The sequence below is a fragment of the Pisolithus orientalis genome (genome assembly GCF_024613125.1).
Source record: "Pisolithus orientalis strain OTSU chromosome Unknown F5J12scaffold_18, whole genome shotgun sequence".
In the NCBI taxonomy this organism is placed as follows: domain Eukaryota; kingdom Fungi; phylum Basidiomycota; class Agaricomycetes; order Boletales; family Pisolithaceae; genus Pisolithus; species Pisolithus orientalis.
Window position 1 is genome coordinate 1 of NW_026260799.1, and position 24,453 is coordinate 24,453.

At 46.5% G+C, this 24,453-nt stretch overlaps 6 protein-coding genes across 6 annotated transcripts; 3 read left to right on the forward strand and 3 right to left on the reverse strand.

Annotated features, from left to right (window-relative positions):
• Window positions 1–10: 10 nt before the first annotated feature.
• F5J12DRAFT_783506 (uncharacterized protein) lies at window positions 11–509 on the reverse strand (the record flags this gene model as incomplete). Its single annotated transcript, XM_051742851.1, has 4 exons — window positions 11–79; window positions 124–249; window positions 295–380; window positions 462–509. Coding segments are annotated over 4 exons (329 nt in total), but the record flags the coding sequence as incomplete, so codon positions are not given.
• Window positions 510–4,374: 3,865 nt separating this feature from the next.
• On the forward strand, window positions 4,375–5,278 carry F5J12DRAFT_906144 (uncharacterized protein; the record flags this gene model as incomplete). Its single annotated transcript, XM_051748746.1, has 4 exons — window positions 4,375–4,605; window positions 4,661–4,807; window positions 4,874–4,996; window positions 5,102–5,278. The coding sequence occupies 4 exons, from the start codon at window positions 4,375–4,377 to the stop codon at window positions 5,276–5,278; spliced, it is 678 nt and encodes a 225-aa protein (XP_051598969.1).
• A 1,300-nt stretch (window positions 5,279–6,578) lies between these two features.
• Window positions 6,579–7,110, forward strand: F5J12DRAFT_722565 (uncharacterized protein; the record flags this gene model as incomplete). The annotated part of the gene is made up of 2 exons (XM_051741386.1): window positions 6,579–6,828; window positions 6,866–7,110. The coding sequence occupies 2 exons, from the start codon at window positions 6,579–6,581 to the stop codon at window positions 7,108–7,110; spliced, it is 495 nt and encodes a 164-aa protein (XP_051598970.1).
• Window positions 7,111–11,068: 3,958 nt separating this feature from the next.
• On the forward strand, window positions 11,069–13,357 carry F5J12DRAFT_783509 (uncharacterized protein; the record flags this gene model as incomplete). Its single annotated transcript, XM_051742852.1, has 11 exons — window positions 11,069–11,112; window positions 11,205–11,431; window positions 11,468–11,610; window positions 11,670–11,717; window positions 11,940–11,969; window positions 12,089–12,134; window positions 12,377–12,508; window positions 12,552–12,637; window positions 12,750–12,873; window positions 12,902–12,988; window positions 13,077–13,357. 11 exons carry the CDS (start codon window positions 11,069–11,071, stop codon window positions 13,355–13,357), a joined length of 1,248 nt encoding a protein of 415 aa, XP_051598971.1.
• A 791-nt stretch (window positions 13,358–14,148) lies between these two features.
• Window positions 14,149–14,909, reverse strand: F5J12DRAFT_783510 (uncharacterized protein; the record flags this gene model as incomplete). Its single annotated transcript, XM_051742853.1, has 4 exons — window positions 14,149–14,351; window positions 14,377–14,565; window positions 14,601–14,684; window positions 14,837–14,909. The coding sequence occupies 4 exons, from the start codon at window positions 14,907–14,909 to the stop codon at window positions 14,149–14,151; spliced, it is 549 nt and encodes a 182-aa protein (XP_051598972.1).
• A 6,362-nt stretch (window positions 14,910–21,271) lies between these two features.
• F5J12DRAFT_783511 (uncharacterized protein) lies at window positions 21,272–23,755 on the reverse strand (the record flags this gene model as incomplete). The annotated part of the gene is made up of 8 exons (XM_051742854.1): window positions 21,272–21,289; window positions 21,400–21,921; window positions 21,972–22,154; window positions 22,248–22,435; window positions 22,482–22,980; window positions 23,155–23,471; window positions 23,522–23,598; window positions 23,673–23,755. 8 exons carry the CDS (start codon window positions 23,753–23,755, stop codon window positions 21,272–21,274), a joined length of 1,887 nt encoding a protein of 628 aa, XP_051598973.1.
• Window positions 23,756–24,453: the final 698 nt, after the last annotated feature.

The window sequence follows — 24,453 nt, forward strand, 5'->3', positions numbered from 1 at the left end:
ATAGGCTGACCACTTTCCATGAAGGTCTTCCCAATCCAAATAGAGCTCTCCATCACCCAGCTCATCATTGAAGTCATTCCTACACTGGTCAGATATGGTGAAGCCTGTCAGGAAAGCACTCACACTCCAACCATCACTTCACCATCCTTATCCTTCCATGCTGACATGATCACCACTCTCATCCCACACTGCTCCCACATGTCATATGCAAACTGTTTTGCATACTTCTGGCCCTTACTTGTTGCTGCCCTGCATTTAAGTTAGTATTGCCCATGGGAGAACTTGGATGCTTACTCTGCCTGGGCTTCAGGTGGCAGCTTTCTCTCATTCCACTCTTTCACCAAACAGGCTGCCTGGTCCAATTCAGCCTTGGTCAACAACTAGACTGCCTTCTGAATGGCCAGCTGATAGTGTTTGATCATAGCCAACATCCTGGGCTGTATTCTGGCCTTCACAAGTACTTGCTGGATATCCTTCTTACACTGCAGCTTGATCACCTTTAGGGCCATCCATTTGGAGCCATACTTGACCAGGGCCTTCTGTGCCTGGGACCAACTGTTGTTATACATCCAGTTCTTGATGGCCTGTAAAATATACTTAACACAACTGCAAGCACATCAAAACCATTGTCACACACCAAAGGTGTTGTGGACATTGTTACATCTGACTCTGCCTAACTCATCAATGAGTTGTGTGCAATGCCCATGCCATGCAGATGAAGACTAAAGGCCTCATGCATAGAAAGACTGCTGGATGTTAACAGTCATCCTTCACACAAGAATGAGTTGTCAGTGCTAAAGAGAAAAGAGGAAGCAAGTTAAGTGCACATTAGAGGTTTTTAGCACCCATGTGCAGCATTCTGGTTTTTGTTGTATCTCCACCATTTCCAAAGATATTGACTCCATTCTCACACTCACTTAAAGAGCTCAGCCATGCAGTTCTGCCTTCCAAATTTGGAGAGGATCCTTGCACCCTATGCATTTCTACAGCACTCCATCCATCAGACACTCATTTTGCTAAGTCCATCAATCATGGCCACCTCTTCATTGATCATCTTGCTTGTCTCATTTGCCAGAGATAGTGGCTACATGTATCTGCCAGGTGTTCCCACCAGCTTCTGTCCTGAAGCCCCCTGGTTCATCCCATCATTGTCAGCCCCATCTCATCCCATGCAGCTTGGTCAGCATGTTCTCCTTGTCAGTATGACTTCCAGAAGGATGATCTTTGGTTGCCCAGGTCTGTCACTTAGTTAGAAGGTCTTATGTGGTCATTTTGGTCTCCCCTCTTGATGAAGCATATGGATCATTCCTCCCTGCTCCCTGCACCATCTTTATTCCAATCTCATCCATCATTCTTCCTGCACTGTGACAGCTGCAGCATAGTCTACTGTTCTCCTGCCTCCCTGATCACATTCATGATGAGTATGATGTGCATCTTGCCTTCTTACTGCAAGATCCAGCAGAAGATGTCCCCCCTTCTCCTCCTCTATCAGAGCCCCATTCATGAAGCTTTTGTTAACTTTGCTGAGAGGATGAAAGGGTGGGAGACACGATAGCTTATGCTCCCATTGCCCCACAGACCCCCAATGCCCTAGCCCCTTTGATGCCTGACTCATGCCCTTCAATTCTGGACCTATCTGGAAACACTGTCCATCTGTCATGCCATCTTTGGATCTAGAGATGTCTCTGCTGAGATCTGACTTGCATTGCCACCCCCTAATGTGATATCAGTGTGCTTACTCAGTTTCTGACTCCATTTGACTCATTCTATGATATTTTGGCTATCCTTGACTCATTTATTGCCAATACTTACCAATCTTCTTTGCTTGCTTACTTTTCATTTCTTGCTTACTCATCATGATTATTCAGTCCTTACTCATTACTTACCAAGTGTTTGTGCCTTGTTTGTCACAAGCTGTGCTCCCCCCACAGTATATAAACCCCCCATGTACTTAGCTACAACCCCAGAGAACAAGCAATCCACAAGCAATCCAGAAGTCAGTTCAGCTCTCTCAGTGCATAACTTGTCATCAACAGTTGAGGCTCATTCAGAAGAGTCTATCTGTCACCATCCATCATCCTTGGTAGTTGAGGCTCCATCAAGGGTCTATCTACCTCCATTCCTTATCTGAAGCTTTCTCCACTCTTAGTCAGCAGTCTTGCTTAATCATCCCTCCACTCCTGCATAACTTGACATTGACTTGCACCAAGAGCATGTTTTATCAAAGTCCATCATTCCAGAGGTCCTTTTGGCTGAACATCTTCACTCTGTTCAGCATCCCCTGTCCAGTCATCACTTGCTTGTCTACTCCTGCATAACTTGTCAATGACATGTGCCAGGAGCACCTCCACTTGAAGTCCCCCCCCCCCCACATTAGATTTTCTTCTGCACTCCAGGTTCCATGGAGGCAAACCACCACTCACACATTATTTGTCATTGGTGTTGGATTTGTTTGGTTTTCACCAGCTTTCCACACTTTGACTCACACTGTCAAGCTTACTGTCCACTTTCTATTCCATTCATTTTGTTTGAGGCCCTTGTTGGCATCCAGCCACTTGATTTTGTTCCACATGCCCTCTGTCAGTGAGACCCTTTTGTTTGTGTCAGCTTCCTTCCAATCCTTTAGACCATTGTGAGTCAAAGTGTGGTTCAGTGGTGAAAACCAACCAAAACCAACAAAAAAGACAAAAAGAGTGAGTGGTGGTGTGCCTATGCAGTACCTAGATGGTAGAACCTTTGATTTGGGTGGGTTTTTGTGAGCTACAAGACTCAAAGACAAGTGCTGAGGGTTGGGGGTGCTCCTGACAAAGAGGGAGCAAGAATGTGATAGAAAGTGATAGGGTAGACTGCTGTCAGCCTACAGAAGGATGGATGGCGACTTAATTTGATGTCCTAAGCTGCACTGAGCTCAGGGAGGGCTTGGAGCAAAGTATATTGATGATAGACAAGGATAAGCAAAATAGACGATAGTTAGACCCTTAATAAAGTCTCAACTATTGAAGCTGCTGAATGAATTACTGAGTGATGATAAAATGCGAGCAAGAGGGGCTCTCTGACATCTTCTTCTTTTTGCTATCTAAGTACAGTGATTTATATACAGTACAGGGATGTTGCCCTTGGAAAACAAGGTGCAAACACTTGGTAAGCAACTGGTCACTGATGAGTAAGGAATGTAAGCAATGGGTAATCGTCTTGGAAAGCATTGGTAAGGATTAGCAAGCCAAAAGGCAAAGGATCAGTAAGCAAAGTCAAAAGATTGGTAAGTATTGGCAATAGGTGAGTCAAAGACAGTCAAAACATCAAAGTATGAGTTAAGTAATGTCAAACCAGTGCTTAACTCACTCCCTTTCTTCTTCTTTGGCACTGATGACTTGTTCTTGTGTGAGGGATGACTGCTGACATTTCTGGCTGTCCTTCTTTGCATGAGGGCTATGGTCTTCATCTCCACTCATCAGCTGTATCCATGTCCACCTCACCAAACACCTTTGGTGTGTGACACTGTCTTGGAGGATTTGAAGTTCATCCAGTCTCAGCTTTCCTGGTGCAGATTTTTCTGTCTCCATGCTATCCAAGCTAGATTCCTCATTGGAGGAAAAGTCCTCCTCATCTGAGGTATTAACACAATTAGTACTGTGATTGCTGCTGGCCATTCTGAATGTTGGAGAAGGTGTTGGGGTTGGTTAGTTGCAGGTAATGTTACCCTCTGTTGAAAGAAAATTTGGAGTCCATTCCTCATAGTTACTGTCACCCATTCTTGAATAAAGTTCCAGGATAATGATGCTGACCTATATTGCTACATGGATGATGCATCACCACTGAGGACATCAAGAATTCCAAAAAGCCAGGTGTGCATTATCAAACATCCCAGTGCTGGCAATGTGTGCCTTACAGTATTACAGAACAGTTTTCTGGAAGAGTGGCTGCCCTATAAGAGTAGATACCTGTCTGTGCTCCTGGACATGGAGGCCCTACCTGATGTCATGGCTTGTTTTGTGTGTAAAGCACAAGGGGCACCATATAGATGCATGGACTGTGCTCATTGCCCATTGTCTTGTAAAACATGTTGCATTGAGCAACACAAACTCAGACTGTTCCATTGGGTACAAAAATGGAATGGAAGATTCTTTGAAGACTTCACTCTACAGCTGGTGAGTTCCAGTCTCAACCCATCATCTGTGATGACTGATATTGTAGGTTGGTTTGGTGCTACACTTGGGCCATGCCAGGGCACCATGCCTGGCAGGAGAAGGTTCTTGGGAGGATGCTGCCAGCCATGTAGATGAAGAGTGGGAGGACATTGAGGAGAGTCAATGACCAGCACATCTCAACCCACCAGATGATAGAAACTATCTGAAAGTTGTGGACACTGGCAGCATGCACTTTTGCAATGTGCAGTATTGCAACTGCCCTGGGCCTGAGGATTCACATCTTCAGCTTACCATGGCCAGCCTATTCCCAGCTATGACTAAGGCACCAAGGACAGCTTTCACTTTCCAGGTGCTGGATGACTTCATCAGGGACAATGTTGAATGTGGAACCTCTGCCATGAACTATTATAGCAAACTTCAGAGAGTCACCTCAAGCACATTTCCTCACTTAGTACCAGTGAGTGCAATCACCCCTGGCCTACCATATGTCACATTGCTCATGCTGGTCAAAGAATAGGTATAGGGAATTGCTCAGGGTGTCAAGAATGTGGAGGCTCCTAAAGCTGTTGAAATGGCAGGGATTCCATCAACAGTTGCCTGATCCCTGGGCCAGTGAACTTGTCCTCTTCTGCCCTGCCTGTCCCCAGCCAGGGATCAATGTACTGGATCAGGATATTGATCTCTCTGAGTCCATATTCTATTCATTATTGCAAAGGCATTGTTAGCCTGACTTGTGTAGCTGGCAGTTTGCTAGGACCTTTGTGATGGACAGCAACTTCAAGGCTGAGCATATGCTGCCCAAGAATGCTGCCAAAGAGGTCTGGCTCATGGATGGAAATGGCTTCATGGTCACATCAGCTCCATACAAGGAATATTTGACTGGGACCATAAATTGAATAGAAGTTGGTGTGCCATGATCTCTCCAAAGGCACCAGACTGATTGCATCATGCAGAAATCCAACTGCAATAACCACCAGGCTGTTAATCAAGCAAATGCACTAAGGAATAAGTTGGAATCAATTGGGATTGGTGGATGTGCCTGTGTGAGGCATGGCTGTTTTGTACCTCATGCAATGGTCAACTTTCAGAAGGGAGAGCAGTATGCACCAATTCATAGTCCCTGTTCATGACTAACAATATAGCAGGCAGGTCAATTTGGATTATGCTCTTGTCCATGCTGTGCACCATGGATTGGACCCCTGGAAACTGGTCATAACCTTTTGTGACATCAATTGTCAGTATAGCAATAACTTGGCCCACCAGCTTGAGGAAAATAGATATCTCTCTCTGCCTTCCAGATTACAGATTCAGCCCAGCATTGGACTATGGCATGTCCATGGCCATCAGACAGAGTGCTTTGCCAGATATGCTCCAAACTTTATTCCAGGTGCTGGCCAGGTGGATGGTGAAATCATGGAGACCCTCTGGTCTTCTCTCAACATAATCTCACCATCAGCCTGGGGAATGGAAACAGCACACTGTCAGGAGTTGCTGGACTTCCAAATGAATGATAGTAACTTCCTCAAAATGATACAGATGTGTATGTCATCACAGTACCTGGTTGACCACTGCTTGATTACTTGCACATAGCATCAGAATTGAAATGGAAGTTCAAGGTTGCCAAGCAGTCATTAGCAACAATCCAAGATAAATTCGACAAGTTGGATAGCAAGGTACTGGATGGCTTGCATTGGTTATGGGTGGAACAAGAACTTGTGGTGCAGTCATGCCAGCGAAATACTCCACAGGCCATGGACATATATGAAGTCCAGCTGGAGAAGGGTAAGGGGGCCAACTGTATCATCTTTCCCATAACTTACATACATCATGGTAGCACCCACCATGAAAGCCATTGAGATTGACCTAATCCATAACAACCATTCATTCAGCAGCTCATGTGGTTCAGCTACTTGGATTGCATAGGCATTAAAGGTTGAGCAGTCTCAAATAGTCCTTGCTATGGATACATGACAGATGGACCCCAGGGCAACAGAGGCAGACTGGTTGTCAATTTCATGCCAGCAAGACTGGTTGCAATCACAGATTGATGCACTAGTACATGGAGCAGCCCAGTTCATTGGAAATGACTGGCAAGTTAACCCCTGGCAAAGGCCCAAAAGTATAGCCCCATTCAATGGGGACAGTAACAACAAAACGGATGATCTGTTCCTCCCTGATCATCCTGGTCACCAGGAGGTCAGTGATGTTCCACTGCCATCATATATCAGAGTACAGTATTTCCATGACATTGGCCTTGGCAGTCTTGTGGAACAGGAAATACATCTGAGACAGGGCCAGGCAAATGATGCATTGCATGAATTGCATCTGGCCCTCATGGACAAGGCCATGATATTTTGTACAGATGTCTGGAAAGAAGGGAACTACAAAATGACAACCTGGGCATGGGGGCAGATATCCAATGCAGAGGCAATGGTTCAGTGGCATGCCACCATCTATTGCCAGTGCCAAAAGCAACTCATTGCACTGGGGGCTGGGGAGGACATTCTTGGCAAATACCAAGAATTGAATAGGGCAGACCTGACTGTGAGTGCCACAATTGCAGACCCAAATGCAAGAGGTCATCATGATGACACTCTGGCCTGGTTTTGGACTGTGGACCTTCCCTGGGATTCTGCCATGAATGACAGGATGTTGGAATGTAGGCAGATCAATTGGGCTTGTGTGAAATACTGACTGAATTATCACAGTTTATTGAGTCAACTGGCTGTGTACAAAAGTGCTATGGGATTCCTGGGAAGAAGAGCTAGAGTTACTCACACTGGAGACTGGGTGGACACAGAAATTCTTCTTACACAAGGAGAAATTCTGGAGTGGCTGGCATATGGAGGCATTGGCAGTGGGCAATACTGGCTTCACATGTTATATGGCTAGGCAGTCCCAGATGTATTGGGATTTAGCCAGAACACTAGGATGTACTTCAAGATATGAATTGGAAGAGTAATGTGCATATATCTCTAGATAGTATGAAACCAGGGAAACTACATATCAAGATTCTAATGAGATGTGTAATGAGGATAGCACCCTACCTATTTCTGGCTCCTAGCTGGGTAACTGAATTGACTTGGAAGTCCTCAAGCTGGTCCTGTACTTGTCCAAGCCTGTCAAAAAGGGTGAGCTGCTCACTGCAGAATTCCATCACACCATGGAGCCGGTGAATCTCCTCCTCCTGATGGATCATCTCATCACAGCTTTCAATCAACTGGCCAATACTGTCTGATGGCATCCAGTCGATGTCACTCAGCAGTGGGAGACTCTCTTTTCCTTCCTATGGCATGGATGGATTCAATGGAATGATTGAAAAATGACCACCATGCACCTCAACCCCAACAAAGAATTCCTTGGCCTCCTGCAAAACTTCCTCCAATGACCAATGATCATACCCATCCAGATGGGTAGGGTCCCTTGTCCACCAGGTATGTGGCATAGGACTGGTGTGGATCATACATCTCACCTCTCCTCTTTTGACCTGCAGCACATTCAACTCCATGATGTGTGCCAGCAGGGTGGTCTCTCCCATATTTTGTATGGCCATCCACCAAAGCAGTTCATTGGCAACATATGGGACCTTCATGATTGTCCCATATGAGTTGCAGGTAGCCAGGGCCTGCTTCAATATATGCTGTGGAAAAGTGTGTGACACAGCAAACCAGCATCCATTTCAACAAACTCATTGTTTCCACCTGAACCTGCCAATACCAGTCATCTGGCAGTCAATCACTTGGGTTGTTGGCCTGCTGAAAAGCATGCAGTTGTTGGACACATGGTTGAGTCAGCATAACCAAGATATGCAGGATGCCTTGCAGCACTGGCCATTGGTTTTTACTAATGTCTCCATAATCTCTAACTGGACCACACCCTTTCACCAGGACCCACACTCATGGTCTGATTGGTATGACATGCTGGTCACAGTTGGCAATTATGAAGATTGTGTATTGGATATCCCCACACTTGGCCTTCAGTTCCTTTACAACCCCAGCACTGTAGTTGCATTTTCTGGCTGGCTTCTTCAACATGGGGTTAGTTCTGTGGGTGGGAACCAATGTTGCTTTGCCTACTACATGAGGGACAACATACACAATTGGATAGGGATACCCTGTGGGGATTGGATGAGAGTTCAGAATGTCCAGACTTGGTTGATGCCTGCAGGTTCAGTGGGACATTCCATATAACCTACACTTATCCAGAAGGGGGTCCATGTAAAGGTAGTTCTATAGATATTATATGCCATCCCAAGCCAAGTTATTTTCCATATACCTCTCCCAAATATCAACTATGGCTGGCCTGTAATTGGTGGAACACTTCAACTCAAGCTGAATCCAGTCAGACAGCACACTGGGAGATTGGCTTGCTTGTTGTGCATGAGACCATGGCATATGTGCCAGACCACATGGATTGGTGATCATAATACATGGGCTGAATTGAGATAGATGGGACACTGTATCATGGGCCTCCTGTACACCATGAAACACTGGAGTATTCATCCAGCCTGTCCTACAGGATCACAATATCTGGGCCCACCCCAAGGACATGGTACAATGGACTATAAGCCCTCCATAGTACATGGGCACTCCTATTTGGGCTGAGGCTGATGTGCATGGCACACTGAAATATGCTCCCACCATTCCAAATGGAACACTGCAGGTCAAGCTGAGCCTTATTACACAGGCCACTGATATATAAGCCCCATAGACAATAGCTTCCCAGCCAAGCCAATATATATGGGACACTATTTGTATGGCTCATCCATTCACCAGGGGATGCCAAAAGACTAGCCCATCATCTACACTGGTAACATTAAGTGGCCTTAACTGGGCATCCATGCCAATCAACTACCATAGGCTGGGCACCTGTCCCAGTCCCCTAGCATAAGGCCAGTATGTGTCCCAGGTTATGGTCATCAACTGGGAATTTGGCCTGTCTGACTGGACTTGGCCAGACCATATACTGGCCTAATAGAATCCCACTGGAGTGCCTTCTGAACCACTGTAAATAGCCTGGAGGGTGTCATCCATCCCAGCCAACTGGAGTTGGTTCAGAATTGATGCCAAACAACTGCCACCAGCCCTGGACCTGTGCTGGCCCACTATATTGTGGCTGGTAGGTGTCCCAGGTCATGGTCATCAATTGGGAATTTAACCCTGGCTGACTGGATTTGGCCAGAACATATACTGGCCCAATACCATCCTACTGGAATGCCTTCTGAACCACTGTAAATAGCCTGGAGTTTGTGATCCATCCCAGCCAACTGGAGTTAGTTAGGAATTGATGCCAACCAACTGTCACTGGCCTTGGCCCCCTGCTGGTCCCCTAGATTCAGCCCAGTAGATATCCCAGCTCACTGGCAATAACATGGGATCTGACCCAGCTAACTGGAAATGTCAGGAAGTCATACCAGCCCAATAGAATCCCACTAGTGTGCTTTCTGAACCACTGGAAATATCCTGGAGGCTGTGATACATCTGGCCCACCTGGAATTAGATGAGCATCCATGCCCACAAACCACCACCAGCTTATCCTCTATTCTGGCATATTTGCACTATACCAGTATGGGTCCCAGCTTACTAATACTGGCATGAAAGCTGGCTAGCCATATATTCCAATTACCCACCATAATCCAGGCACCCATCATGGCCCACTTGCATAAGGCTGGTATGTGTCCCAGCATACTAGAAGTGGCTGTAACTCATACCAGCCCAATGGATGTACATTGGTATGCCTTCTGACCCACTGGAAATAGTGTGGTGGCTGTCATCCATACCAGCCAACTGGAATTAGCTCAGCATCCATGCCAACTGACCATCACCACCTTGGCATCTGTGCCAGCCCACTAGCATAAGACTGGTATGTTTCCTGGCTTATTGGCATTGTCCCAGCATTTGTCCCAGCTTACTGGAATTAGCCCAGCATTCATACCAACCCAATAGAATTACAGTGGAATGCCTTCTGACCTACTGGCAATCACTGACACATGCTGGGCTCATGCCAGTGAGCCCAGACCAGGTTAGTACCAGACCTTTCCCAACTTGCCAGAATCCATGCCAGGATTATCCAGGCAAGATGTATATAGTAGTAACCCCTCAGCCACACTGTGCAGTATGGTGACATCCAATGATCATGGCTATGCTGTGTGATACGATGACAACTCAGAGGTGGGCTCAACTTTAGCCAGTCTGTGCAACACAGCCAATTGTCAACCTCATTTGGTCATATGATACAGTACAAAGTAGGTACATTATGTGGAACTTCCACTGCATCTGACAAACATATAGGAAGCTTACAGTCAATGGCTAGACACCAATCTGCAGTGGTACAATACTACAACAACCCTGACAATAAGGACCTGGACAGCATATTGAACACATAGTGCAACACTTAACTGCTGCTTGGGCCTGCAGCAGGAAGGAGACAATCCAGTAAGCTTTGGAAACCAGCAACCACTGGTGCCATGGAGGTGGGAGAGCAGAGTGATGGTGTGACCAGTGGCTAACTGTATGTGTAACATGTCATAGTTGATTTCCACTGATAATGCTTTGGACATATTGGATCACTGTTGACCCCTCAATTTTCTTTCACTCTCATTCTTTAGTTTTCCCATTTTAGCTACCTGCTTGTCCCTCACAATATATAAGGATGTAGATATTTGTGTCCTTTTTTTTCAGTCTCCCTCAAACAGAGTTTCTTTCAACCAGTTCTCCCTGAACTCCATAAGACCAACCTCCTACAAGAATGGACTACCCATGTGACGAAATCTCCTGCTTTCTGTCACATATTTTGAACAACCTCTAAAACCCTCTGTTCATATAATCTTAACCTGAATCCTTCGACCTTGACATTGCCTGCTCGCTATTGGTCTGGCCAACCAGTGCATAGTTGCTATTTTAAAGTCATTACAGCTATAAATGAAGAAATCCAGTGCCACTTCTGGGCCATCGAGCCAGAGCAGGTTGGTCTGTTCCAATTTGGGGGAGCCACAAGGGGCGCTGATTATGGTTATGAAACCTCGCCTGATGATGTGACCTCCCTGCTAGCTCACAGGTTCTTGGGATCTGTTGGGACAATGGGTGATGCCCAAGGCTGCATCACTACCTGTAACCCTGGAAGTGATGTGAACAACATGCCAAGCAGTGCCAAGGAGCCAGTCCATGAGCTCAGGAGCATGCCAGATGGCTGTGCCCCAGACCCCCCAGCAGCAACTGGAGTGGAACCTGGCAAGCATGCAGCAGCAAGCGATGGCTTCATGAAGCCATGGTCACCTGCACAAAGTAACATTTCTTTAGTACGAACTTCTGTATTGTTAGATCAGAACCATTGGCCTGCCTGGATGCATGATGAACCTGAAATTAATACTAACATTGAAAATGAACCAAAGAAGATGTGGTCAGACCTCATTCAGGATGAAGAGGCACTGAGAACAACAGTACCACAATGGTTTGGAAAAAAGGTGGGTGTAGAAGGGAACACCTGTGACTCCAATGTGAAGTACTTAAACTTGCAATGTAGACACAACAGAATTTTCTTAAGCACACTACAAGTTATCCAGACTTTGTGGTCTGTATTGATGTAGGGAAAAGAAGTCCCCATACTCTACATTTCACAGGCCCTTTTATACTGTAGAGGATAGGCACAGATATGTCAATGTAGATGAATGGGATAAGGATAAGTAAGAACAGCAAGAACAAATGAGAAACTTATTGGATCTGTCACATAACAAACAGCTCCTGAGAAAACCCAGTTGACATTGGGCTGAAAACCTCACATTCCCCCCTCCAGGGTACAAAGTACCCTCTCCAGATGCTTGTGGTGAGGTGCAATACTTTTAGGTAGTCTTCTTAGTGGACTTTCTGGCAGGCCCCAAGGCACCTTGTGCAGAACTTTCCATGACAACCCACATAATGTACCTACATTGTACCATATGACAGGGCCAGCAGAGGCTGACAATTGGCTGTGTCCCATGGGCAAGCAGAGGTCAAGCCCTACATTGAGTCATGCCCCTGCTGTATAGACCAGCCCAACTTCTATTATCAAATAACACATGAGTAGGCCACAATCAAATTGTCCCTGTAGTACCTGGAGTAGCCTAGTGTGAGATGTCACCTATCCAGTGGCATGCTGTGGCATGTGTAGATCAGCACTGGAAGTTGGCACAAGACCTCAGCATGATTTGGGATAGCTCAGCAGTGTAGTGTTGTATGCTACAGCATATGTAGATCAGCACCATGTGACAATCTGGGGCACATATGCTGGAGCATGCCATGGCCCTCCAGAGCACACTGCAGCACATGTGCTGGAGAAAACCATAGCATTCCGGAGCACTCCAGAGCATGCCATGGCCCTCCAGGGTGTGCTGCAGCATATGTTCTGAAGTGAAGTGTGGCATGCCAGCCACTCCAAAGCAAATGCTGGAGCATGCCATGGCCCTCCAGAGCACACTGCAGCACATGTGCTGGCACATGCCATGGCCCTCCATGGTAAGCTTTGGCATATGTTCCAAATCAAATGCCAGAGAAAACTGCAGCAAGCCAGACACTCCAGAGCAAATTCTGGAGTAAACTGTGGCACATGTGCTGGAGCATACCATAGTATTTCAGAGCACTCCAGGGCATACCATGGCCCTCTGGGGTGAGCTGTGGCATATGTTCCAAAATGAACTGTGGCAAGCCAGCCACTCCAGAGCAAATGCTGGAGCATGCCATTGTCCTCTGGGGTAAGCTGTGGCATGCCAGCCACTCCAGAGCAAATTCCAGAGCACACTGCAGCACATGTGCCAGAGCATACCATAGCATTCCAGAGCACTCCAGAGCAGGCCATGGCCCTCCAGGGTAAGGTTCAGCATATGTTCTGAAGCAAACTGCAGCATGCCAGCCACTCCAGAGCAAATTTTGGAGTAAACTGTGGCACATGTTCCAGAGCATGCCATGGCCCTCCAGGATAAGCTGCAGCATGCCAGCCACTCCAGAGCAAATTCCAGAGTAAACTGCAGCACATGTGCCAGAGCATTCCATGGCCCTCCAGAGCACACTGCAGCACATGTGCTGGAGCATACCATAGCATTCCAGAGCACTCCAGAGCAGGCCATGGCCCTCCAGAATAAGCTGCAGCTTATGTTCCAAACCAAACTGTGGCATGGCAGACACTCTGGAGCAAATTCTGGAGCAAACTGCAGCTCATATGCCAGAGCATACCCATAGCATTTTGGAGCACTCTGGAGTAAACTGTGGCACTGACCTACATTGGCCACCATTTGGCAGTGACCCCTATACATTAGCCAGCCTTGGCACAGCCCCTATCTCATTGGCCTCCATCAGCCATCCTTCAGCAGTGACCCCTATACATCAGCCAGGTCTTGACAGTGCCAAGCCATGTCACACCATGCCAAGCTCTACTGTCAGCTCTGAGTGCCATTCACAGTGCTGTATAGCCATATAGTACTCTGAAATACTACAGGTTGTCTGCAGAATGGCAGAACAGGATGGACACTTGGTAATGAAACTACAGGCACTGAATGATATAGGAAACAATGCTAGCGGCATGGTGCACTACCAAAATGTTGGTAATCAACTAGTAGACCCTGCTACACTTGTGATCAAAAGTGCAGACACTACTACAGTTGTGGTAATGAAACATGTAGACACCACTAACAGCATACTGCAATACTAGTAAAATAGTGGACACTAATAAAATGTTGGTAATCAACTAGTGGACCCTGCTACACTTTCAGTAATAAATAGGGTGCACACTGGTAATCAAACTGTGGACAGTGCAGCATGCTCTGGCACATGTGCTGCAGTTTGCTCTGGAGTGTCAGCATGGTACAGAATGCTCCCAAACATATGCTGCAGTTTACTCCAGAGGGCCATGGCCTGCTCCAGAGTACTCCAGAATGCTATGGTATTCTATGGCACGTGTGCTGCAGTTTGCTCTCAAATTTGCTCCAGAGTGTCTGCCATGCCACACTTTGGTTCTGAACATTTGCTGAAGCTTACCCTGGAGGGCCATGGCCTGCTCTGGAGTGCTCCAGAATGTGATGGTATTCTCCAGCACATGTGCTGCAGTGTGCTGTGGAATTTTCTCTGGAGTGGCTGGCATGCCACAGCTTATCCTGGAGGGCCATGGCATGCTCTGGAACATGTGCCACAGTTTGCTCCAGCATTTGCTCTGGAGTGGCTGGCATGCTGCAGTTCACTTCAGAACATATGCTGCAGCTCACCCCAGAGGGCCATGGCCTGCTCTGGAGTGCTCTGGAATGCTATGGTATGCTCTGGCACATGTGCCACAGTGTGCTCTGGAATTTTTGCCAGAGTGGCTGGCATGCTGCAGCTTATCCCAGAGGGCCATGGCATGCTCCAGCACATGTGCCACAGTTTACTCTGGAATTTGCTCCAGAGTGGCTGGCATGCTGCAGTTTGCTTCAGAACATATGCTGAAGCTTACCCCAGAGGGCCATGGCATGCTCCAGAGTGCCCACATGGGCCACAGTTTTTTCTGGCATTTGCTCCAGAATTTGCTCCAGAGTGGCTGGCATGCCACAGTATGCTTCAGAACATATGCTGAAGCTTACCCCAGAGGGCCATGGCATGCTCCCACACATGTGCCACAGTTTACTCCAGAATTTGCTCTGGAGTGGCTGGCATGCCACAGCTTGCTTTGGAACATATGCCAATGCTTACCCTGGAGGGCCATGACATGCTCTGGCACATGTGCTGCAGTTTTCTCCAGCATTTGCTCTGGAGTGGCTGGCATGCTGCAGTTTGCTTTGGAACATATGCTGCAGCTCACCCCAAAGGGCCATGGCATGCTCCAGAGTGCTCTGAAATGCTATGGTATGCTCTGGCATATGTGCCGCAGTTTGCTCTGGAATTTGCTCTGGAGTGTCTGCCACAGCTTACTCTGGAACCAGACATACTGTGTAGTCATGTTGGGCTGCACTATGTACAGGATGCCAATCTGACCACTTCAGTCACCCCCCCCCAGGGGACCTATTAGGTTCATATATTCTTATAGATGTATCCACCTAATAGGTGTTGACCACCTGGGTATTCCCAGCAACTGCTGGAGATTTGCCAGGCCCTGGAGATTCTCCAGAGCAAGGTGTGAGACATGGACTTTCTCCAGGATTATTACATCTATAACAGAGTGCCTGGGGTCCAAATGGGGCTTTCCCCAGTGAGTTAATAGACCTATTTCCTGGGTATCCTGGGGGGTTCTCCAGCCTAAATGGACCTGTTCCCAGTGCATCCTTGGGGATTCCCCAGCCTAAATGGACCTGTTCCCAGTGCATCCTGGGGGAATCTCCAGCCTAAATAGACCTGTTCCCAGTGCATCCTGGGGGATTCCCCAGCCTAAATGGACCTGTTCCCTGGACATCCTGGGGGAATCTCCAGCCTAAATAGACCTGTTCCCAGTGCATCCTGGGGGATTCCACAGCCTAAATGGACCTGTTTCCTGGGCATCCTGGGGGAATCTCCAGCCTAAATAGACCTGTTCCCAGTGCATCCTGGGAGTTTCCCCAGCCTGAATGGACCTGTTCCCAGGGCATCCAGCCCAAACAGACCTATTCCAAGATGATCATGGGAACCTCCAGTTCAAATAGACCACCATCACAGCATGAAGGATCAATCAAAATGATTTGGAGTCTCCATGTTGCTGACAGGAGTGTGTATCATGCCAAGTACCTATTTCCATGGCATCTGATCTGAGCACTCTATACAATATATGAAAAAGCATGGCCATAGACCACTAAGGAAAGATTGGTGACATCTGATGGAGGGAGTAGAATATACTTGGTGATGGTGATTGCCCAGGCACAGCAGACATATACTTTCACCATGCTTCCCAAGTCTTCAGTGATCTCCAGTGTTGGCCATTGCATACAACTCAAAGATTGTCCAGGTGCCATTGGAATTTCCCCACCCACTCTGGGGATCCACAGGGTATGCAGCAGATCCTCCAGGCAATGCTTGGAATTTCCCAGCCAACTCCTGTCTCTAGGGGCTCTCCTAGCAATGCTGGGGATTCTCCCACCAACTCTGGGGATTCTCCAAGCTATGTCCTGGGGATTCCCCAAGCACTGCTGGGGATTCTGCAACCCACTCTGGGGATTCTCCAATCACTGCTGGTGATTCTCCAGGAAATGCTGGGGATTCTCCAACTGACTCTGGGGATTCTCCAAGCTATGACCTGGGGATTCTCCAAGCACTGCTGGGGATTCTCCAGGAAATGCTTGGGATTCTTCAACCTGCTCTGGGGATTCTCCCACCCACTCTAGGGAGTCTCCATGGTATACTGGGGATTCTCCAAGTTCTGTCTTGGGGATTCTCCAACCTGCTCTGGGCATTCTCCCACCCACTCTGAGGATTCTCCAAGCTATACTGGGGATTCTCCAAGTTCTGTCCTGGGGATTCTCCAGGCAATGCTGGGGATTCTCCCACCCACTCTGGGGATTTTCCAATGCACTATGTGCATTCTCTTGTTAGTTTAATCAATCATAATGCTTGACCCAGCAGGAGGCCAAAGGCATTGCAGGTCACCATACAACAGAGTGCCTTAGGGTAACATTGAATGTAGATCACTCATACATATCTTTTCTCTGGGTACAAACTATTTATTGATGAAGCTTAGGTATGCATCTAGTATCTACACCTTTTTGATGGCACCTGCAATGGTGATGAGGGCAAATCACCAGTTCCAATGTCCTCCAACCAATCCTCATCTTCTGTACATTCCCCTTCATTTGCTTGCTCAGTGGGACATTCCTCTTCCAGTTCCATCTCTTCAATGGCTATCAACAGCTCATCATCTCCTTCTGACATTACATCCCCTTCATCAGAGTCATTCTCTTCTAATACTGGTGCTGTTAGATCCTCTGAAGCATGAGTTCCACCAGGATTATGTGTGGCAGCAAGGCACTCCCTGATGTCTTCTGCTGTAGGTCCCCATGGCCTAGATGCAGCCCATGCATATGGCATATGTTGAACCTTGGCCTCCCATTTGACATATACTGCAACAATGGAATCCCTGTAGGCATGCAGGTGATACTTGTAATATTCATCTAACTCCCTATGAGATGGGACATAAACATGGTATTTGCACTCACCTGCCACATTTTCCAGAGCAGACTTTACACTTAGCCACTCCATGGAAAACCATTCCTGTATGATAAATCGCTCTCTTGACAACCTTCTTTCTTCTTCATTACAGCAATCAACTTCCAACATCAGCCTGATTCCCTTGTGCACACTCTCATCAGCAAGCCAACATGGGGTGCTAGCACTAAGCTCCTCAAGACCATCCTGCCAAATATCACTATCAACATCCAGCTGAAAGATACCTTTAGAAGGTATGGGATTGTGAGGGATGGCACCAGGTGGTGCCTTACACAGTTGTATCATACTCTGCAGTTCACCACAGAGATTATTGTATGTGGTGACAAGTTTCAGGATGGTAGGCTCTCATTGTTTTATGGATGACTCCACATGTGACTGTAAATGGTTTTCTACATGATGTTATTGAAAATAGCAGCCAGAAATAAAAATTTGCTCACTACTGGAAGAGATCCCATATGACCATTGTAGTCACTGGAACTCAAACTTGTGCTGATGAAGTCATTCCCTGATCCAAACCTTGAGTGCTTGTGCATTTGTTTGTGTTTGGAGCCACTTGTTGTTCCTCAGCAGATGAAGGTCAGTTTGGGCAGAAAGTCCCAATGAAGCCTTTTTCTTCTTGAGGGCCTGGGCTGCCTTTGACAGTGACCCTTTTGCTGCAGCAAGTTGTAGATTGTAGTCAACAATGTCATTGACATGATCATCAACAAGATCCTTCTCTAACTGATCCACATGGCACTGATAGTCCTCAACTGTTTTCTCCAGAGCAAGAACATGTGCCAACTGTTCAGAACCCTTGTTCTTTGACTGACCTACAGGTTGGTGAGTCATATGATCACACACACACAAAGGGAACCGACTAACAAGGTAGAAGTTGAGTTCGCGCATGTACTTGTGCAGCCCACTCATGCTGCAGAGTCTGCATGTCAACATGCAGAGCATGAAGAGCCTCCAAAGCCACCAATTTCCTACTTTTGCAGAGGGACCATTTCCTGCTCAGCCACTGGCCAAATGCATCAAAAGACTTCTTGTCCAAGTGTTGAATTTGATTGTCAAGGACAAATAATCTCTGATGATACTAAGGGTAAAATGAGCACTGGAATTATATTTGAAGAGTCAATGCCTACCCCAGATACTCAAAGAATTGGAATAAGCATTTTTAGAGCACTCCATAGTCACTCACACCCCTCACCATCTGACAAGCCAAAGCCTACACATTTACATGGGTAATATACCAATTGGCATGGCCATTGATGACCATAAGCATGGAAGACAGAAATACCAAACTTCAACCTGGAGAGTATCCCATCATCAAGGAGTTTCCACTTTTGACAGCTACACTCCAATTGACAACCAATGTCATATAAGAGGCCAACAGTCATCTTGGCAGGGAGATGGTCAAAGAGATGTTTCACCAGCACTAGGGCATAGTGCTGCTTTTCCCCTGCTGATGTCATATTAACCAACCAGAGGACATGATCATGATGACATAACAATGCCATAAGCCCTGTATCTGCAAAAAATTGTGTGCTGGCTTTTTTCCTCTTCTCATCTGCTGCATGGAAAGAACCTCCACACCCATCCAACACAGAGGCAGGTACCCTCATTCCATCCTCCAACCTGTCCTGCTGGTTTTGAGTCTGAGAATGATGTTGACTGGTTGGGAGGGATCTCTGTTTCTCAATGAAAACCTCCATGGCCTTCACCTCTGACTCAGGGATGAATACAGTGCTGGTGGGATTGGGAAGGTCATCAGTGGCAGATTTGTTGGTTCTCTTGTGAGTGAAACATGTATCTAAGCAGACAATGCAGTCAAAGCTATTGGGTCTCAGTCATCTAGTCAGCAACAATGAGCTTGTCATTGACTCACTCATCCTGAGGAGGGTTAGAGCTCTGTAAGTCACCTCCCCCAAAGCAAAGAGGACAGCAAGCACATAGGTAGTCACTTGGCCAGGGGCTATCTTGCTGTGGCATGGAGTTTGGGTGAAAGGACCAGACCATAGCAGAAATATGGTCCTCCACATATATTGTCAATACAGTATACCAATGATAAGCATTACTGAAATGCTGCCAGAGATTGTCCTGATTATTTGAATAAGCACCCATCATTACACCAGAGATATTTGTGTGGGTACATGTACATTCAAACCATGAGGATATACCAATACAAGTAGCATACAGGGTGGATGTGAAGACAAAGGCAGAGATCCAGTGATGGTGTTTGGAAAAGAACATAGCTTGAACTGCAGTCTATACCCTTGACCATCCAGGAAGCTTTCAAGTGCTTCACACCATGCAGTTGTGTTTGGTGTTAGCCAGACAAAGAGCTTCTTTACAAACTCCAGTACACAAAGGTCAACTGCCAGAGTAGGTACCACAGGAGATGATGCAAATAACCCATGGCCCATGAGGCATATAGGAGCTGGGGTGCATGCACAGTAGCTTATCCCAATGTCCTCCAAACCTGTGCATACATGAGCATCACAAGAGCAAACAACAAAAGGGTCACATACAGTCAAAGAAGAGACAGCAAACAGTGAGTTGATACACTGTGCAAGTGCAACATCAATGGATGACTGGGGGGTCTACCACCATGTGGAGGGATTGGGATGCCTCAAGATAGCACATGTAGGGCTTGAGAAGTGCTGGAATGATATCTTGTGACCACTGTTGCCATTGGTTCTTGCACTTCTGTGAACCACTCAGATGTGAAGGCAAGCCAACCTCACTGAGTTCAAGCTCATTCACAGCATTGAAGACATCAACAGGTTGGTGCTGAGGGCAATGTGGCATTGCAGCAGTATCTTGAGCATAGCATTGGCAGCCTGGAAGTACAAAGACAGGTGAAGGTGCAGGGAGGTACAGCACTTTCATACCAAAAGGGCAGTGTTGATGAGCTAGGGGAGGAGGGACAAACAATGACTGTGTCACATTCTACCCAAAAATAAACACATATAACCTCTTAGACATAGGATCAGAACATACTGAAGGGGCAGGTATACCAAGTGACACTTTGTTGTTTGATGATGGAGTGGTGACATTGGGCAGCCAGTTGGTTGAGGCAGATGACATCAATAAGACCTGTAGGGGAGCTAAGATGATATGAAGAATACCATAATGAAATTGCACACACCAAAGGGCCAGAAGTACAAAGCAATGGCTCATTACCAGACAAAGATGAAGGATGGTCAGTGAGTACACTGGGTACCAGACCAGCTTGGACAGATTAAGTGGAGGAGGCCTGTAGAGAAATGATGAGCACAACATGAGGCTTGAAGACAGGGAAAACTCACAATATTAGAATTACTCATAGAAGGCAAAGCATTGTGATGCCTCTGAGGCTTTGGATGGTGAACAGCCATCTCAGATCATTCTGGAAACTGCAACACAAAGCCAACAGCAGTACACCTGGGACTCAAAGTCAACAGGTGGTGGAAAGTGTGACACAAAGTCAGCAGGGGGTGTCAGTCCAAGGGGATTTTGACCAGATGATGTGTTAACTTCACCCAGCCTTAAGGCCTTGTGCCCAGTGTCAGAGACTGAAGAGAAAATACACTGGGCACACACAACAGCTAAGTGCGCAAAAATGGTAAACAAAGGAAAACAAACAGTCACAACATACCATAACACTGTATAGTGTAGGAATGCGAACTTAGGGCATATTAGCAAAGCATATAACAGTAGAATAAATGAAAATGTGAACAGAGGTGCAGAGGTACCACTGTAAGATGATGAACCTCTGGAAGGGAAAAACTACACAGAAAATTCATCAGATCACCACATACAGCCAAGTGGGATCCTACTTACTAGAGCATAAGTCTCAAGCAGTTAAAAACAAAAGTTGCTATCAACATTGCAGTGAGCAGGAACCCCATCATCAAGATGCCATACATACTGAGCAGAACAAGTCTCAAAGAATTAAATGGTGCAGACCTTGATGCAGATAAAGCATCAATAGCAGTGAAGGGGGATGGGAACATTCCTTGCCTGGCAGTGGGAGTGTCAGTGAATAACATGTTGCTATCAACAAAAAAAAAGCAGTGAGCACAAAGCATGAGATTAAGGTTCAGTCACAGGCAACATTCCAAATCATTGAATTGATTCAGCCTGCTTTATGACATGGTACATACTTGTACTAAACAAATTTGGACAGAAAAAAAAAGTATATGCAGTGGAGGATGGCAGACAAAGGTAAAAATGTGGGGGAGGGATGGTTGATGCCCAAGATAATCAAATGCAGTTTGGATGTAGAATTTGCAAGCCAAGATGAAGGCTTCATATGCTGCTTGGTTTCCAGAGCCATCCAGCTCAATTGGGGACTTCAAATGAAAGGGCACTCCTGGCCATGCAGATAGCAACTGACAGAACTTGTTCAGATAGTGCAATGCCACCTCCATCTCACTAGCAGTCAGCCCCAAATCATGCAGCTCCCAAGGAAGAGGTGCCAACCAAATTGAAAGACCACATCCACCAGGGAAGATAGACCAAAGAAGTGATTGGCATGTATACTTGTCTAGGCTATTGGGCCAACACTGTGGGACAAGGGCCTGATCGAGTGCACAAAGTTCATAGTGGAAGTTGAGTTTGTAGAGTTCCCATAGAAGGGAGCATGTGAAATGAAGGGGTGGGTCTGAAAGGCTCGAAGCCCAGACCTGCACAAGATAAGTATGAAGAACAGATCTAAATAGGATGAAATACTAACCTGCATTCCCCTCCACTCAATCTCTTTCAATGTATGAACAGGATCATCATAAGCTGCTTGAATGATGTCCCCCAAAATCACCTGAACCACCAACTTCATGGATGCACTCTGGGTGCCAGAGGGCAAGCATTCTGTGTCAGTACCATTGAGGAAGTCCCTCCACATCTGAGGGGAAGGGTTCTTCTGCAGAGACCAAATGTCAACTCAATTCATCCAAGCCAGATGAGCAGAGAGCCAATTCAACATGTACATCTTCTTTTGTTCAGGGGTGGTCACATTGACCAACAGTGTGGGCTTTGGAAAGCAATAACCAGGGTCCACAATGCCCAACTTGACTCTGGACATATCCTTTGAAGCTTTCCTCCAAGCCAATGCAAACAGACTGTGGGGCTTGGGAATTTCTGGAAGATCAGGCTCTTCCCACCTCACTGAGTCCCCACCACCTGATTGTTTGGGGTGTGAAGCTACAAGTTGGTTAGGAACAAGCAGAAAGAAAATTAGGGTACATACCTCTGGAGGGGCCTGCAGTTGCTTGTTCCCTGGCAGCCCTTGTCTGCTTTTTCACTGATTGCTTCCCAGTGCTTGAAGATGGGTTTGACAAGGATGTGGCAAATGATTCTTGCAGGGGCTCTGGTTGCTCTGCAAATGTAACCTCATAGTCCCTGCAAGTGTGAATGTGGCGCAGGAGACCACCAGGACCATGGTAGATTGATGGGAATGGCTTAGCTACCCCTGTTTCCAAATACATAGCTTTCACTATGTCTTCAGGGAATGTCAATCTCACAGGCTCCTTGATATTCAGATCAGGGGAGATGTATGCCTTGGTACACACAAGCCAGACTGGCACCCCAGCAAAATATAGTGCTTTGCAAGTGGCAGTATCCTTTGTGAAGCACCCCATCCAGGTGGGGTTTGCATGTACAGGTTTTGAGTGGGGAGATGAAAGAAGTGGGTAGAGGATCTCAATGTATTCAAGCAAAGCATAAATGTCAAGCAGCTTGTGCTGAAGCTGGGCAACAAAAATGATGAGGTCTCAGAATAAAAGGGGGTGATGCCACAAGCACAAAACCTCATGTTGAACCAACCACACTAGTTGGGTCATAAGGTCTCAACCCACAGGTCAATTGTGGAGGGGGTGATAGCAGCTGCACAGTTGCTGAAGTAGTTCTTCAAAGGCCTTGACTTTTGCCTCTTCAAGCATTCCCACTGGATACACAGAGCCAAGTGGAAGGATGAAATCCGTGGATGTTGGAGTGAACCAAGCAATATTGAGAGTAGGGACCATATTTTTTTGAGGTATGCAAACAGCATATTCATAGTTTTTTTCATATGTTTGAGGCCATTGGATGCAATTGACAAGGCCAAACTGACCATCAGCATGCAGACAAAGATTGATTTCTTCAAAAATGTATGGCTCCAGAATGAAGTCTGCATTGGGTGACATGATCACCCAGTGGTCCTTGCATGTGACCACTCGTGCATCCAGTGATGTAATTTTAGCTGTGGACGGTAAGTAAGCTCCAGGAAAACACAAAAGTAGAGGAACATACCATCACCAGGCTGGGTGGACACTTTGAAGTGGGTAAGTGCAGTCCCCCAGGACATTTTCACTTGTGTTGGAATTGAGCTGCAAGGAATAATGGACAGATCATGTGTAGATTAGTTGGTGACAGGGTGAAAGGCATGTAATTAAATACTCACCTTTGTGAAAGAAAGCAAACAAATGTTGGTGGCAGGAGAGGGTCTGGGATAAAGGGCAGGGTGAATGATGGGGTGAATGGCATGTAAAAAACATGCACCTTTATAAAAGAATATAAGAGTACAACAGTGGTAGGGGAAGGTCTGGGGCAAAGGGTTTGGTAAACAACAGTGTGAATGGCATGTAATTGACACACACCTTTTATGAAAGGAAATAAGAACACAACAGTGGTAGAAGATGATCCAGGAAGAATGGCAGGGTGAATGATGGGGTGAACAGCAGGGTGAACAATGAAATGAATGATGGGGTGAATGACAGGGTGAATAGCATGTATAGAACATGCACCTTATACAAGAAAGTAATGGAAGGATGATGGTGGGAGAGGATCTGGGGTAGAGGGAAAGATGAACTCCTTGAGGTCTTGAACCCCACTAGCAGTGTGGTGGTGCTGGGGTGACCTCAGTGATGCAAAGTCAACAGAGTGTGACCTAAAGTGACACAAAGTCAACTCCAGGTCAAGATGAGTGACACAAAGCCAACTCAAACCCAATGGGAGAAGATGTGTGTGGTGGGGAGGGACTTGAGACCTTGAGGGTGGAGGCACTGAGCAACAAAGTGAGGAAGGCAAGGGTAGTAGGATGAAGAGTAGCTGCAGTCAGAAAATCATAAGTATTTGTTTGTTTGTAGGGATTTACCTATTATGCTTATGTACATATATTGATAGTGACATTTGATGTGATAGCCTGGAGAATTCCCAGGGCAAAAATACCTAAGTCACAGGAC